The sequence below is a fragment of the Bombyx mori genome, chromosome 22, assembly GCF_030269925.1.
Source record: "Bombyx mori chromosome 22, ASM3026992v2".
Taxonomy (NCBI): domain Eukaryota; kingdom Metazoa; phylum Arthropoda; class Insecta; order Lepidoptera; family Bombycidae; genus Bombyx; species Bombyx mori.
Window position 1 is genome coordinate 5,926,985 of NC_085128.1, and position 18,735 is coordinate 5,945,719.

Sequence of the window (18,735 nt, forward strand, 5' to 3'; positions counted from 1 at the left end):
AAAAGAACCCATGAACACACAAATTTCGCGTTTATTTTTCATATTCATGAAAGCATTGTCGTTTCCGGTCACGTTGACTAGGCTTCGGATACTACGAGGGGCCTAGAAAAAACACTCCAGCGTATTAAGCATTTAAATTTAAATGTATACAAGCGCTGTGTATTAACGAGACGAAGGACCGAAATCACGTTTACTACCGAAATGTACGAGGACTGCTTGTTGTCCGTGACCCGCAGCATACTCGAATAGGTAAATGGTCGTTTTTTTTTTTTGTAAACAAACAGCGCTCTCAGCCCTGGCCTTATATTAATTAGAGCTTGGATCTTTTCATTTGAAATTAAAGGTAGACCTTTAAATATTTCATAATTAGTTCGTAATTTCATGTTTATGCTGTGGCATTTACGAAAAGAAAATTTACATTGTTAATTGGCACTAAATATATTTATGAACAAGAATTGCGATTTTAAGCTTTAGCGTTTTCAGCAAATTTTTTTAGAGTAAGCCCTTTTTTAAATTGACTTTAAAAACTGATTTGGTACTGTACAGCATTTGAGTTTTTATTTAGATTTATGTATTACTACCCTTTGCCATCTGTTAAGTTTTAATGAGATGCCAATAATCAAAATAGATGAAAATAAATTGGTTATGCCAAATCAAGAGATATTGTAAATACGAAAATGCCTTATTGTGCCGCGAAGCACTCACACGTTTCCATGTCCTAGCTATCCGTTATAGGTCATATTATAATGGAGAATACAACCTTAGGTCCAATTACGTTATGAGTTCCGCCAATCACTTAACACCAGCTAGGCCGTGAGGCGGTGACGCGATTACGCAAAAAAAAAAAAACAAAAAAAAACATTATTTCACACAACGCTAGGCAAACGGTTTTTTTGCAAAGAGATAACTAATGAACTTTCCAATGACCTATCCACACTACTGTGTTTTATTTGTTATGATTCGTAATGTGTTCATTATATTTAGCATTTCATTTAAAAATACTTTTATTATATAAACAGATAAAAAAAAAACGTTGATTTAAAATCATATAAAAAAAGTATTATGCTTCAGTTCAATGTTTGATTTTATTTCATACTACGTATTTTTTTATTGCTTAGATGGGTGGACGAGCTCACAGCCCACCTGGTGTTAAGCGGTTACTAGAGCCCATGGACATCTACAACGTAAACGCGCCACCCACCTTGAGATATAAGTTCTAAGGTCTCAGTAAAGTTATAACAGCTGCCCCACCCTTCAAAAACCGAAACGCATTACTGCTTCACGGCAGAACTAGGCAGGGCGGTGGTACCTACCAGTGCGGACTCACAAGAGCTACCACCGGTAAAGTACTTAGTAGTAGTAGTAATTTTTTTTTATTGCCCTTGTAAGCAGACGGGCATACGACCCACCACACGGTGAGTGGTTACCGTCGCCCATGGACTTCAGCAATGCCTGGGGCAGAGCCAAGCCGCTGCCTACCGCAAAGATTAGATTACTATCGTTTTTTTTGTCGCTTTTATACTCACCAATCCAGTCCTTTAAGGTAGTTGTTGTTATTGAAGAATTGTAGCTCTTCGTATGTGCTCGGGCTGGGCAAGTTCGGCTTCAGTGTTGGGTGCATCGCTAGGAACGTGTATAGGGCTGTGCTGCCGGTCTTCTGGGGACCGATCACTAGGAGTCTGGGCAGTGTGCCGCACCATTTACTCTTGGACCATATGCGGCGGTGTCGGATGTCATCGCACGGATTCTATGGACGATAAATCACGAACGTTTCACATTAAATTGAAGTTTAAACAGTTTTTGTATATGAGACCATCAGCGCCAAAGTGGCCTAACCCACAATTTTTTTATATTCAGGCTTATATTATAATGACGTATATTGGAATTAAAGTTTGATGCAAAACCGGCCTATTCATAGTTTCACCCCTTTGGTAAACATTATTTTTGCGCGTATTGTTTTTTTGCCTACTCAAATTCAAATTCATGACAATTCAAACATAATTGCCTCCATACTAACTATGGTAAGCTTAGGACACTTTTGCGCTGACGGCCTCATATATAGTGCAGTTTTTTTCTTCTTCTAAGTAATAGGTATGAGTTCCGGCACACGTTTACCGAAACTATAGTGTTTATTTTTATTGGACGTTACTGGACGCCATTATAAGGGTCGTGCAATGAATGGGCAATAAAAACAAATGAAGTGTTCTAAGGAAGAGGCAATGGTATGTTACATTTTTGAGTACGCCTTGAATATTTTCCACAAGAATTCTAATCCGTAGTAATTTCGAAAAATCAAATACATTTTCGGCTCGAACAGTACTTTCTGCAAATGGTTCTGTGGCGGGTAGCCATCATACAACGCAAGATAATTGACAGATGCCTGAATCTCGCTTACGACATTTTCAAGGTAAAGCGCATATATACAAGTTCCGAACAACAACATTTGGACCGTCGGTCTATCAAGCAAATATCACCCGCTCGGTGGAAGATCTTCCCTTGTCGTTAAGACTACCAAAGTTCTATTATTTTAATGTAATTTTGTGGGCAGATACAACAATTTCTTATAATTGTTTATCTGTATAAAATATAAATCATAGTATTTTTTTTTTTTGTTAGCTTCCTTTCGTGTCCTTTTTGAAGAATGGACACCGTAAAGGTTTATATTGCGTGTAATATTTTAACGGTGCCATACTTGGCACTTCCTTTATAAGAAAATGTATCACAGCGTCGCGTACACATGTTACCAAATTAAAGCACTAGCTTCATTTTTTTGTATACCCGATAAACGTTATGTGTATGCATGAAGAACTCTGTAGATCTTCGTGAGACATTTGTATAAAACGACATATAGCTTCGATACTATTTAGATGAGGGAGCAAACACGTACATAGTCAGGATACAGCTTTAGATGGCATGTAAAATGGTTTATCGTGAAACGTGTGCGGCGTGTTTCAGACAAGCCTAACATTGTTCTGGTCTCAAACACTAGGAACTCCTTTGTTGTCGTGGCACGACAGGCGACACGCTTTAGAAAGATTAATGACACATGCCAGACTCAAAGCAAACGTAACCCTCTGAAGGTAACGTTTGATACAGGTCGAAACACACCCACAGATACTGTTACGCAGTTTTCCTACTCATTGGATAGCCGCTGTCGCAAAGCTATAAAGCAATTGTGTTTATTGCAAGCGTAAAGCACTATTTTTATGTCGGCCGCAGAAAATGTATTTCCAATTTCCTTTTCGTATTTCAGTGAGGATATCATATCTCACAGAGCAATAAAATATTATTTAAATTCGTAGCGTGCATATTGTTTCTGGGGCAAGGCGCCGAACTCGTGCGGAGACAGTATACATTATACGAGATCGTTCGTGCATACTGAACGTGTTTGAACCGGCTACGAATCGGCGTTTTCGCGTCAATAATTTTAAAAATTTGAATCGCATCGAAATATATCACCGATTCACGGACCGTGTAATAGACAACGCCATAGAATGGCGGCAACACAAGCGTCGAACCGGAATCGTCGAGAGCAAACTGTCAAACTGTTAAAAGTTAATTGATTTTGTGACAATAGAATTCATTTCGGGTTTCGAAAAGCGTAACATTCCATTTTGTTTGCATCAAAAGACTTTCCGTGAACTTCGTCAAATAGAATCACTGATTAATAGATCGAGGACTGGAAATGTCAAAGGCAAAGGTTCCAATTGTCCGTGGAAAGGAAGCGCCGTGCCCTCTCTTCAGCTCTTTATTTTGATTCAAACTAGACAGGTTTTGTGCATTCTATTGACGGCGGCACGAACACGAATGAATAGACCTTTAGCAACACTTAGACTGTACGGATACTGATGGATGAGCTTCGAACCGTGTCAAATGTTCGAAACAAAGAACGCTAGTGTTGAGTGTCCCAACATTTGTTCTGCTGTCGTTTCGTGTGATCGATGGTATCGCAACTTACAAGAATCGCGTTTCGAATACATTGTTTTTAAATAAGACGTTTTCTCAGACATAACTATAGAAAGTCTCTTCTGTTTGAAAACTATTTATGCTTCTTGTGCATTTCAATTTTTTTTTGTTGCTTAAATGGTTGGACGAGCTCACTGCCCACCTGATGTTAAGTGGCTACTGGAGCCCATAGACATCTACAACGTAAATTCACTACCCACCTTGAGATATAGATAAGTTCTAAGGTCTCGGTATAGTTACAACGGCTGCCCCACCCTTCAAAACGAAACGCATTACTGCTTCACGGTAGAAGCAGGCAGGGCGGTGGTACTTACCCGTGCGAACTCACAAGAGGTCCTCCCATCAGTAATTATGCAAATAATAATTTTGCGGATTTTATTTTTATTACACGTATTCCCTCACCGTGGAAGTCAATCAAATTTTAATCATACACTTACGAACACTAAAAGTGCGTTTATGTCAGGGGCACAATTCACATTTTTTTGCCTTCTTTCGCCTTGTTTCCATTTACATGTAAAATCATCACTTCTCTATTAAAGTGCATTTTCTGTCTCCCCAATACGTGTCCAAGTCACGCTGAATACCTACTGCTAGTTTTATTAATTTTGACACTTTCTATAGTATAATCATTTCTCCTTCTTCAGTGTTATCAATTATTATTACATACCTCTTAAATATTACGTATCATAATGGTGGCTCTGGGTGTCGTAAGCCTGCTTTGGTAGGGACTACCGACCTACCTATTTCTGCCGCGATGCCATAATGCATTGCAATTTAAAAGTTGTATTTAAAGCTAAAAAGTAAATAGACTGGTGTATATATGTATATGTAGACATAAAATTATAACCATTACGTATTGATCAAGAGACAAAAAAATGTCAACAATGAAAGTAAAAAAAGTTTCAAGCACTCACCCCCCACAACGGGTTCAGTTCGTCGGGTCTCAGTTGGAAATACTTCTCCGCCAGGGCCAAAGGTGGTGCTGATGCAAGACGCACATTGGTCCAGCATCTCAGGAACTTGACCACCGACTCGAAAGTGTATAATGCGAGTCGATCGTTGCCATAATTCGACATGTGGGTCATGAACACGTTGATCTAGTACAAACGTTGTATTGAAAAGACAAATAAAAAGTAGATATATACATATTTTAAATAAAACACGACCTTAATCATTTGCTGTAAAACTGTAAAGGTACGCGTCCATTGGTCCGCGCCGGACGCACCGCACGTAACGAATTTTATTTTGCTTTGTATTATTTCAGTTTTTTTTCCTACCTAAGCTGATGGTCTAGAGCAGCAGTCGGCGAACTTTTTTAATTATTACCCCAAAATATTTTTGTGTAAGTTGATGGCGAAGAACAAAAAAAAAACGAAATCGCTTCTTTTTGGCATCTTTCATATTATAGCCCCCATGATAATTTGAAATCACAACGATTCTAAAGAAGTTTCAGTTCAATATATACTTTTTACTCACAAAAGTTTCATTTTTACCCCCCAAAATTTAATTTTACACCATTTGGGGTAATTTACCGCGGTTCCCCGACCGCTGGTCTAGAGAGACCATATCAGCGTCACCGGGCTAGTAGGTGAGCTCACGGGGCTCAAACCTTGTCTTAGATGGGTGACTTCACATAGTCCTGCGTCCGCTATTCGCGCCACCCGCACCGAACGCCGGCATTTATAAGCAAAAAATACAAAGCAAAATAAAATCTGTTGCGTGCGGTACGTCCGGCGCGGGCCAATGGACGCGTACCTTAAGGCAGAGGTAGTATTAAAAAAAAAAAAGACATGATCTTGTCGATAACATGTTTCATAATTACCGGATTGTTGATAACAGTCTGGAAGAGCTCGCCTCCCTGTATGGAGCGGTCTAGTCGATGCCTCCCGCCCGGATAACGCTCCAACAGTAACGTGTGCGTGAACAGACCGCACGTTTGACGCGGCAACACCATCACGCCCCGGTGCCGGAAACCGCGACGTAATCTGTACATAATATTTGCACTCCTCGTACAATGTTCGTTGTTTATAATAACATTAATAACAGCCAGACAGCTGGCGTCTAAAATGAAACGCTAGCGGTTTACATCGTATAGAAGTGGTGGAGCAATGTGATTTTATTAACGTCTTTATCAAAAACTTTAGTAACACTAAAATGTATTTATTTTATTTTTTTATTGCCCTTGTAGGCAGACGAGCATACTTCCCACCTGATGGTGAGTGGTTACCCTCACCCATGGACTTCAGCAATGCCAGAGACAGCGTTAAGTACTCTCCACAAGCCTCGTTTGAAGAAGGATATGTTATAGCGCTATCTTCTATCTATCTTCATTCGTGCAAAGTCCAGTCTTTGCACGAATGAAGATAGAGACATAAACAAAAATCATGATTTTAAAGTTAAGAGCTATGCCCAAATCACATTATATAATATTTAAATTCATTTAAATGTCTCCATAGTACAGATACAGTTCTGTTACAGTTTTCGTGTATCAACTACAAAACCAGAACATAATCTTTTACTAATAAATAGAAGACGTTCTTTGTTTGCTCCATAATGAATCGTGTATTATTTTGTGATATAACTTATGTAATATATCAATATCAATTGAAAGAAAAATAAATCAGTATAATTTTAGATAGTCATTAGAAATAATGGTCCATTTCAGGGCTTACTCGCAAAATTCACAGTATTATTAAATTACGAAATATTAAAATAGAATCAATTATGATAGAAGCTGAAATTTACACTTAAACTTTATCGTGGGTTCATCAAAACGTAAGTTGAAGAGCCATTTAGAAATATAACGCCAATCCTTGTCATTATTTATTTAAAGTAGTCCGTAATATTGTTATTACTATTTATTTATTTGTCTTTATGTAGACATTCCGAATCCTTTATGACAATCTAAGAGAGGTATATAAAAGTATTTTATATTTCAATACGAGACTGGTTGTTCCAAAAGAGAACAAATTGAAAATTGCGACGTGTATAGAAATGAAAAAATAATAAATTAGGAAGGGTGATATGAATATTTTTGTACATTAACTTATTTGACAGTTTTATTTTTCTTTTAATAAAATTTTACGTGATTTTTAATTAAATCATTTTATTAATGTATAATACCAATATCATTTATTTTTTTGTTTGAAAGCGTTTTCATCATGAATTTCAATAATAAGAAAATGTCACAATATATTAATATGTAATACTTTCTACAATATATCCCTTCGATCAATAATACTACTACTATTATTGATCGAAGATATATCCAAATGTTCGAATTAAAATTTAAAGGAGACATAAAAATCATAACAAATAAAATTAAATATTAGATGTCGTTTCTTTGTTGACAAAATAAGAAATTATTTTATCTTGTATAACTACGTCTTCCTTCTTTTTACGTAAAACTGCTCGTTTGTGAAACTTAAGCAATTCAGTAAAATTAAAAAAGCAATAACGTTATCATTCTCGTAAAGGAATAGAAAAAAGCCAATATCATTTTTTGCTTTACTCGAAAACTTTCTCGGAGAAATTATTTTGTCCTGATTAAATTACTTTAATATTCAGTAAACGAACAAGTTCTCGGCAAAGAATATAAGAAGGTAAAATAAAATAAATTATTAAAGTTCGATACTCAATAAAAACTTTATCAGTTAGCTTGTACTAATTTAAAACGCCTTTAAGAAATATTCAGTAGGTTTGACTAAGTTTTTTTTTTTGCAGCTACGTTAACGTTTTATTACCACTTATCTTTTTTCAAGTTCTTCATCATCATTTATTAGCTCGTGCTCATAGTGAGGGTAAATTCAATTATCGAAATTTAATTACGCACGTCGAATATCGAGAGACGGACGCAATTATAATAAATGCGGAGAATACGGTAATAATTTTAATATTCCGTCGGCGGTAGGTACTTAATTTTGCCGATAAAAAGTGGCATCAGATATTTTGTTAAGCTCTGCGAAATAGTTTAGTGATATAAATATATATTTTTTTATTGCTTAGATGGGTGGACGAGCTCACAGCCCACCCGGTGTCAAGTGGTTACTGGAGCCCATAGACATCCACAAAGTAAATGCGCCACCCACCTTGAGATATAAGTTCTAAGGTCTCAAGTATAGTTACAACGGCTGCCCTACCCTTCAAACCGAAACGCATTACTGCTTCACGGCAGAAATAGGCAGCGTGGTGGTACCTACCCGTACGGACTCACAAGAGGTCCTACCACCATTCAAGGGATTCGCAGGGCAGTAAGACGAAGACGAGCGACTGATTTCGAGTTACAGCGACCACGTGGTCAGTAGCTCTAGCAGTAGTCTAGTAGTACTTTACGCTTATCTATATATTAATACGTGAAGGAAAAACTTTATACCCCTTTTTACGAAAATTGCGCGGACGGAGGAGTATGAAATTTCCCACACTTATAAACAATATAGAGAAGGAGTGCAGAATAATAATAGTTTTTTTTTAATTATGCATAAAAATATAAAATCAATAAAAAAAAACATTACACACACTACCATGTATTTAACTCACACAAGCATGCATACTATTTGTTTAATGTCAAACTTTTCTTATTGCATAAAGTCTGTGGTCAAATTGAGAATAAATTAAATATTTTTTGTTTTTATTTATATTTGTCTAAAGTGTATTTTTGGCGAAGTCTATAATTATAGAAGTATAATAGTCTGAAAATAGAATCATAATGTACAAATAGTGTACAAAATTATAATTTCAATTAATTATAGTCGAATTTCGACTACCGGGGAACCACTACTAAATACTGATACTTGTAAATTGTCAACTTGGATATTTCGACAAGTCAACGACCTACGTCGCGTGTAGGTAATATTGTCATCTTGCAAAATAAGTACAACTAGAGGTCCCGTAGTAGTCGAAATTCGACTATAATTATTTGTAATTGTAAGTTTGTACACTATTATGATTGTATTTTATACTTCTATAATCACAAATTTCGCCAAGACTACATTATAAAAAATATTAACAAAGACAAACAATATTTAATCTATTCTCAATTTGACAACAGGCGTCAAGAACAAAAGTTTGACAATAAATAGGTAGTATGCATGCGTGTGTGCGTCAGATACATGGTATGTAGTGTGAGTAATGTTTTCTTTATTGATTTAATGTATCTTTTATGCATTATTTAAAAAAAATATTAGCATTGTGCACTTCTTCTCTATATTCTCTATAAGTGTGGAAAATTTCATACTCCTCCGTCCGCGCAATTTTCGTAAAAAGGGATACAAAGTTTTGCTTCACGTATAAATATATAGATATCATAATGACCACGTATAACAACACATATTTAACGTGTATTTGAAACATAGCCGTTGTCTCAATGGACTTTAACCTTTTGACATCAAGGTCGAATCATTAACGCGGTTATCTATGTCTCCAGTAAAAAAAAAACTTATTAAATTAACTTGGTTGGCGATAATGTGCTTAATAGTACTTTTACTCATTAAGAATATCAATAGTCGGTACAGAAGTATGTTTTACTAGAAAAACAACTGCGAACGTGTTTGTTTATCACACAAAACGAATAGTGCCACAAATAAAAAAATCACATTTCAGAGTTTGGAACATCGGACGTTTTACCAAATTTAATCAAAGGCTTGAGACCAGACTCTTATTAGTAATTTTTTTGTTTACGTTTGTTCCTTCGTTTCAGTTTCACAAGCAATAGAATTCGGAACAAATGGGTGCGCTTGTCCAATCCAAGTGAGCCCCTAAAATCTCTTGAATGAAATAGGGCAAATGATGAACTTTACTTCCAATGAATTTAGATTGAAGTTAACAGTGTAATACAACGCGATAGTTTAATTAACTACAATTGTGAAGGTCATAGATAATAGCGTTTGTTAAAATAATTAAGCCTCTAAATTGTTTTATCAACTGATGTTATTCCACTAGACTCTATCTTATCACCCTATTAGCATGGTGAATATTTAAATTCAAATTCACTGATGTCTACCACTACTGCAAAATAAAACAACTTTATCAGCTTATAACATGATACTTTTGAATAAAAATCAATATGTTTCAAAATTATTTGGTTTGATAGAGAAAATCGTTTTGCTTCTTCAGTGTTGCAGTAAAGGTACAAAGAGGTAAGTGAAATGAAATTCACAAAAAAAAAATAAAAGCAATTTCTCTTCAAATGTCAAGACCTTCGAGAATTTTCCGTTAACGAAACTCCATAGTTACGCGTTACGTAAATTAATAAAGCCGTGAACGTTTAGGTGGATGTGTGTATCTAACGTCAATAAACTTTGATCAACATTCGTAGTCCCGGCGGACGTTACCAGAATTAAACAATTAACTTCAATTTATTATGCCGTTTGACTTTCGGTATATCGGGTTTCGAATCGATTTCATGCGTGATACAACTTAGATGTTAAATATTCGGCGGTGTACGTGATGTACATACTTTAAAACTTTTCTTCATTTAAATTGTTGTTTGTTTAGGTTTACGTTCACATTTAAGAAAAATCACCTATTTCTTTAAAATTTCAGAAAGTAAATTAACATCCTATTTTTTTATGTTACTGCAATTTTATCACAAAAACAATTACTAATTTAATTTTTTTACATTATCATTTACTAACGTAATTGTTACTATTGTAAATTCTAAATTGATTAATTATTTGTCAGTAAGTTGAATTTCAACATGGCTTCACTTATTCAATCATCTGAATTTTGTATCCTAATAATTAAATCTTTCGAATTATATATTATTGAATTTTTTTATATCAATGTCTACAAATATTTTAAACTTTATCTAAGGCCCAAATACTATATTTAATCGTCCCGGAAGACATTTCGTCAAAGGAAACGCGTAAAGCAATATCACAAGCAATATAAGCTTCCTTAAATTAGTTTACACAAGCGTACTAGCGGTAGGTTTAGCGGTAGGCAGCGGCTTGGCTCTGCCCCTGGCATTGCTGAAGTCCATGGGCGACGGTAACCACTCACCATCAGGTGGGCCGTATGCCCGTCTGCCTACAAAGGCAATAAAAAAAAAAAATGTTTTTGTTTTCTTTACTATTCAAAGATACACGGGAAGAACTTCACCAGTCAACGTCAAATATACACACTAAGTGGAAATAAAAATGAAAGGAAATATATACATACATTATACTGTTCTAGAGAGTAAATAAAACATCACGTTCTATATTGATTAGAATCACGTGACTTTCTTAAATTTTGTTAGCAATGCTCTCCTTAATATTGAATATTTGTCACAATCCTTTATAAGATAAATATGTAGTAATTTGTAGTTTTTGGTTTTTGCGATTCCGTCTGTTGGGATGCCTAGATAGACTATATTTTTTAATCTTAACCCTTTGAGCGCGAACCTAGAGACTCTACTATTGTAGAGATTAGATCTATCGACGGCGTATAAAGTGCTGAACGTCGTAACTATACTGAGACCTTACAACTTATATCTCAAGGTGGGTGGCGCATTTATATTGTAGTTGTCTATGGGCTCCAATAACCACTTAATACCAGGTGGTCTGTGAGACCGTCCACCCATCTAAGCAATAAATAAATAAAAAAGAAATACCGAATATTACGCAGTTTGATTATATGTGTTAAGTATCAACCTGCATAACGTTAATAACATTTATTATATAAAAAAACCATTTAAAATTATTTTGCTATGAATTCAGCATTGATATTTGTATTTTTTAAAGCTTTTTTAAGGTACTGTTTTTTTCTGAAATCCTTTAGTAATTTTTGCAAAATCACTACATAGTATAAAACAAAGTCGCTTTCTCTGTCCCTATAGCCCTATGTATGCTTAAATTTTTAAAACTACGCAACGGATTTTGATGCGGTTTTTTTAATAGATACGAGTGATTGAAGAGGAAGGTCTATATGTATTACATCCATTAAATAGTGGAGAAATCAATGATAAATTATAGTTTCCGAAGCGAAGCAAGTGCGGGTCGCTAGTATTTGAATATAAGAGAGAGAGTTAAACTTACCTAGCTGGTCTTAAGTGAGGATACTCCTCCGTGCTAGTAACTTTAACGTCCCAGACTTTCCTCCAGGCTTCGTATAGAGGTTCGTGTACGGGATAGACTCCGGAGTGGTGCGGGGACACAGAGTAGCACGAGTTCGTCGGGATCCCGTGCTCTAGAGCGAACTGTTTGTTCAGCATCATTTCCGCTTCGAGCTGAGACACGTTGTTGTACAGGTGAGGCTGTTGATGGTTCCACATGTGGCAAAACCTGATGACGAGATAAATTATCGGAGACGCCTTTTTTATTGCTTATATGGGTGGACGAGCTCACAGCTCACCTGGTGTTAAGTGGTTACTGGAGCCCATAGACATCTACAACGTAAATACGCCATCCACCTTGAGATATAAGTTCTAAGATCTCGATATAGTTACAACGGCTGCCCTACCCTTCAGACCGAAACGCGTTACTGCTTCACGGCAGAAATAGGCACAGCGGTGGTACCTACCTGCGCGGACTCACAAGAGGTCCTACCACCGGTAATTACGCAAATTATAATTTTTGCGGGTTTGATTTTTATTACACGATATTGTTCCTTCACCGTGGAAGTCAATCGTGAACGCCTTAAGCATTTACCAACATTCAGCTTCAAAGAAAGAAGTGTATCAATTCAGAAACGATTTTTTTAGCGGAATAAATATACTGGGTGTTAGGAGATCGCTTCCGAAAACGAAGACGGACGATAGTACTAATTATACCTTTGATGATGGGACAGAAAAAAAATCGATCTTGATTAAAAAAAAACATATGTTTAAAACGTTTTATTAGCGTTATTTACGCTCAAGCACGGGCGCGGCGCAGACTCGCGCGCGATCGCTCAAATGCTTAGATACAACATTTGTCTAAATAGCTCCACCATCAAAGGTGTCATTAGTACTATTATCTGTCTTCGTTTTCGGAGGCGGTCTCCTAACACCCAGTATAAAAGTCTAATCACACTCCATAGAGAGACCAACATGTGGCCCGATATTGTATGCAGTTTAAAATCCATAAAAATAACAAATTAAATTACCAATTAAAATATTCCCTATGTTTTAACAGAGCGTCATCGCCGAGGTTTTCCGTTGGCGTTCCGTGGTGGTAGTACTTGGCGCTGTAGCCGAGGTTGAACCTGAATCCCGGAACTAATCGCTGCAGTGCTGCCTGAGACGTCAATAGTGCCGCCACGTCTTCTTCGTGAAGACGGGTACCTATACAAACGGGAAGTAATCATATAATATAAGTATAATATATATAACAAAACTAGCTGACCCGGCAGACTTTGTAGTGCCTCAATCGACTAATAAAAGACCTAAACTTTTGTATAAAATAAACTTAAAACAAACAAAAGGAATCCGTCCGACGGGGGACACATCAAAGGGAAAACGAAATTGTTATTTTTGTTTAATTCCGAGCATTTTCACATTTATCTACCTTTTAAACGTTCTCTGGACTTCCTTAAATAATTCAAGACCAATATTAGCCAAATCGGTCTAGCCGTTCTCGAGTTTTAGCAAGACTAACGAACAGCAATTCATTTTTATATATAAAGATAGATAGATAGATAACATAAGTAATCATCAATAATATAATAATTTTTTTTTTTTTTCACATAAAATCTCAATAAAATTGAGGGGTATAGATATCTTTTATCCTGTGAGTAACGGGACGAAATATTTATCAAAGCCGACACAAGTCGAGGAAGAAAACACAAATTAATATAAGTAATCATATAGTATAATTTAAACCACTACCATTAATACTTTTTTGTGCGGAAATAGTAAACTCATATTTTCTGTTTGGTGCGTAACGAACCGTAATTAGTGTTTTGAATTTTTTAACTAATGTTGTTCCATTTCGCCTATGCGGATGTATCACTAATTAAGCGGCCACTATTTTTAACACTTTTAACATTAACGTGGCACTTATCGCAACGGGCAAATTAACCCACATTGAAACAACACCGGCAAATAGCAGTCCAACAAACCATTAAAAGATCAATTTAGCCTTCCAATGCTTGGTGAGAAGAAAAACAGGACGAGCGTTTCCAGATACTCGTAAATATTAAAAACAGTATTTAACATAACTTGGAGATCGTGATTCAATGCACGGAAACCGCCAGTATTAATAGCACTCAGTTCTGTGCATACTAATTACTACGACAAAGGCTGTATAGCCCTCTATTATTCAGCGTTAATTGATTTTGTAGTTGTACGCTCCTGTTTAGATTATGGAGAGCACCCTTTTATTGTCTACCCACAAATGTCAGGTATTGTTCGTCGAAACACGATACGTTGACGGCCTTAATTGAGGTTCGACGATGAGCGTCCATTGGCGGCTAATTTATAAATATATAAGAATATAAAGTAAGAACAAACAACACCACTTATACTATACAGAATTGATTCAGATCAAATTAAAGTAAACAATAGAAAAAAATACTAGAAATTTCCACTCAGCATAAATGGTTTCCTTTACAATTTTCAAAAAAGACTTTTAAGTTGGAACCGCCATAAAATTATATTAACAGTTAACGTATGCTTACAATATGTCATGTTCCATGTATGTATTTATATCATTGACACGTTCTGTTATTTTCAGACGTCACATTGTTGTTTCGTAACGCCTACATACCGATCGCTGTTTTTATAAAATGTATACCTACCGTGCTTAATTAAATTCATGGATCAACATTATCATTCAAATACTTTTGTACGATAAAAATGAAATAATTTTGTGTAGTTTACATTTTTTTCGGATGTTTCACGGTTTATTGCAGACAATTTAAATCTGAATTATGGTCACGAGTAAAGTGAAAAGTCATAAATTTAGAGTCATTTTTCTGTCGGACATTGAACTTACTCGTTCAGCAATGTTTTGAAAAAAAAAAAGTTAATCTTTATTGAAAATTCAACCACCTACCTTTCTCACCGACAAAGATGTCATCGATATCAACCAATATCCATCGATCCAGACTCAAGCTGAGCTGCCCGTGACTGAGGTAGCTTAATGCGTCCAGAAAAAGCAGTCGATGCAACCAGAACTGTAGACCACTACCGAACAGAACGCGTTGGACGCCGTCCAAACGGCCGTGGTCTTGTATCACAGTTGCCAGCGGCATCCGCTCTCCTGTAAACAAACCGTTTATTTCAGGTCATTTGTACATTATCTCAGAACTGTGTCACGAATTGGAAATCATTTGTTTTAATTTCCATTTCTTAATTTGAGCATTTTTATCATTAGATCTAACATCGAAAACATTCATGTTAATTTATAAAAGCAATGAAACTTATACATCTACTATCTATAATCTATATATATAAAAATGAATTGCTGTTCGTTAGTCTCGCTAAAACTCGAGAACGGCTGGACCGATTTGGCTAATTTTGGTCTTGAATTATTTGTCGAAGTCTAGAGAAAGTTTAAAAGGTAACTAAATATGAAAATTCTCGGGATTAAATAAAGTTTACGTCTTTTATTTATCGATTGAGGCACTACGAAGTCTGCCGGGTTAGCTAGTATTTTATAAATTCACAACGTATTGTGCCATTAATGTTCATAAAAAGAAACAGTCGTGTGTGTCACTGTTAAGGCATTTTTGTGCCTTTCGCATGTGATTAAAATTTTATCAATTTGCAAAGTATTGTATCTGTATTTTTAATTTGACTAATTGAGCAGACATTTAACACGAATACATGAGAATTTTACGGACTATAATTTCACGAATTAAATTGTTTTGAATTTGTCAAATTTAAAGTTACAGTTACTTGTTTCTGGTCTATAGGTGTTTGCACAAAACTTTCACAGCACTCTAAGTCGTGAGACTCCACTTTGAAACCATTTGGGCTGAAAATTTGTTAACGGTTGTTTTATTCTAAAATATTTTTGACACGAAGGACAGTCAGGGAACGCAGATTTTTAAAAATTAAAGATAATTTAAATGAAGTTCTGAAAAACGTTACTTAAAAAGGAACCGTGTGTCTCTTCTTACGTCTGAAACTCACGTAAAGCAATTGTTTGTTTTGTTTTGGAAAGCAATTTAAAATTTCAATTCAGTAGACGAGACAGAGGATAGAAAAGGGAGTGGCAAAAAATATATGTACGAATATAATTTCAAACCGCTTTCTCAAAAGTAGTTAATTTAATGGTATTTGCATAAATGACATGAAACAGGAAATTTCCATTTGTATTAAATAAATTTCAGCCTTCCATGTCTATTTACATGATAATTTTCAGTGTAATGAAATCTACATTATTTTACAAACATGACTCGGTAATTTATTTCAATGACAGAGTTATTTTTATTGTTTACCTTATAGTTTTATCGTTTTAAACAGGCAGTGTCATAATATCAAGCTTTCTGTATTGTTTTTACGTGTCTGTGTCCTAAATTTTAGTTTTAGTCGCTAACGTTATCTGTTTAATTGGTTCCATTTAAATAATCGTGGTTTACATTGTTATTTAAAAATGACTGATGTTTTCGTTACGATTATTACAATTTACTTTTACTTAGAACCTTTGTCTCAATTTGGGTGGCGGCATTTACGTTCTTAATGTATACTAGGTTACGACTACTAGACTATGGCTAGGGTAACGACTTAACAGCAGATGGGCCATGAGCTCATCTATCCATCTAGGATAAGAAGAAAACTTAACTTGTACATTACTGGTGGTAACCTAACTTTACTGGGGGAAGGACCTCTTATGGGTCCGCACGGGTAGGTACCAACACCCTTCCTAATTCTGCCGTGAAGCAGTATTGCGTTTCGGTTTGAAGGGTGAGGCAGTCGTTGTAACTATACTGAGACCTTAGAACTTATATCTCACAAGGTGGGTGGCGCATTTGCGTTGTAGATGTCTATAGGCTCCAGTAAACTTAACACCAGGTGGGCTGTGAGAGCTCGTCCACCCATTTAAGCAATAAAAAAAATATAGCTGCATTGCTACTGATTTGTTACAAAACTGACACATTCCAAGAAACTTGGACTTGTCACAGCAAGCACAGCTTGTCAATTAACATATCGATTACGTGTGTTGTATGACAAACACAAACGCGTGAGGCGCCTATATACACAGTACCGAGAATCTAATATATAAAATTCTCGTGTCACAATGTTCGTTCCCATACTCCTCCGAAACCGCTTGACCGATTCTCATGAAATTTTTTATGCATATTCAATAAGCCTGATAATCGGCTACTATCTATTTTTCATACCCCTAAGTGATTAGGGTTGTCCACCCCTAACATATTTTTTTTATTTGGACTTTTTTTTTTGTTATAATGAGGTATTATGTGGTTGAATGAGGTTTTGTTATTTTTATTATATATTCCCTCATCGTTCACAGCACTACATACCTCTTTCACTCATTTACCACATCCTTACACACTTACAATAAGTTCGTTTTTTTTTTCTACACTAGAAATTCCCTAGAAATCTTATATATGGCAAAACAATGTTTGCCGGGTCAGCTAGTTTTAATATAACGTTTTCGTCGTATCTCCCATTGGACCTTTGCTGCTGAGGCAATTTTTTATGTACTTTGAACCCAGTGCATCTTGTATACGCACATGCATGTCATACACCCCTGACAGGTTCGTATATTGTTATTATAAGTTTCAAGTTTGGCAACACTTTTAATTTTCTTTCAATTTCCTATATTTCCTTTTTTTTGCTTTGATGGGTGGACGAGGTCACGGTCCGTTTTCATTCATTCTACTTTCCATATATATATATATTTTAATGCTTTGATGTGTGGACGAGCTCATAGCCGACCTGGTGTTAAGTGGTTACTGGTGCCCATAGACATTCAGAACGTAAATGCGCCACCCACCTTGAGATATAAGTTCTAAGGTCTCAAGTATAGTTACAACGGCTGCCCCACCCGTCAAGCCGAAACGCATTACTGCTTCACGGCAGAAATAGGCAGGATGGTGGTACCTACACGTGCGGACTCACAAGAGGTACTACCACCAGTAAAATCATATAAAAGGGAATAACTATTGATGTTTAAAAAATGTATACACATACGTACATTTATACGTACATTTATTATACATTATATAGATACGTTTATGTATGTATGTATGTCGTATAGAGATGAATACGTTGATGGGGTGGTGAGGTGATCCTTAAGAATTAAGGCATGTGGAAAATTAAGAAAATACTTTGATTCAAAAAACGAGATTTGTATTTTTAATATGAAAACTGCATTTTTAGTTGATAAAAAATTTCTGAAAATATTATTAGTAAATTAATGTTCTCATATGTCAAAGCAATATCTCGTGTTTATCTACAGAATTAATGTATCTTTAGATAGGGGCATTACCTATTTGTAGGATATGAACTACTCCGGCATCGCGTCACGCCATACGAGTACCTATCTAAGTACATCGGGTGACCTTCCCGTAGGGCCTTCTATGTTTCGATCTTAATGTGGGTGACATCATGAAAAATATTATGCATTTCAATTTTTTTAATCGCTTCCCTTTGCCTTTATTAAAACTCGCGTAAATTCGTTTTTTTAGATTCTGTATGACAAATTTTAAATAAACGTATTATATTATACAATTGTAAATTATTCAGAAGTAACCTTCATTAATAAGAGCAAGACGACAGTTTGTTATTAATATTAAACAAATTTGTAGGAAACAATCATTAGTAGTCGCCTTACGGATGCGAGGCCTCTTATATTTGTGTTCTATTCTAAGTATACATTGCACTGAACTGAGAACAACACA

The 18,735-nt window shown here is 35.6% G+C and overlaps 1 protein-coding gene across 2 annotated transcripts in view; it reads right to left on the reverse strand.

Moving 5' to 3' along the window:
* Positions 1–18,735, reverse strand: part of LOC101743047 (bifunctional heparan sulfate N-deacetylase/N-sulfotransferase) — a 103,670-nt gene that overhangs the window by 15,848 nt on the left and 69,087 nt on the right. For both annotated transcript variants that reach the window (XM_012695350.3, XM_004931907.5), the window contains exons 6-11: positions 14,919–15,125; positions 13,030–13,207; positions 11,982–12,227; positions 5,789–5,951; positions 4,881–5,063; positions 1,527–1,747 (exon numbers count right to left, since the gene is read on the reverse strand). In XM_012695350.3, the coding sequence (XP_012550804.1) occupies positions 1,527–1,747; positions 4,881–5,063; positions 5,789–5,951; positions 11,982–12,227; positions 13,030–13,207; positions 14,919–15,125 (1,198 nt within the window). The remainder of the gene's footprint in view (positions 1–1,526; positions 1,748–4,880; positions 5,064–5,788; positions 5,952–11,981; positions 12,228–13,029; positions 13,208–14,918; positions 15,126–18,735) is intronic.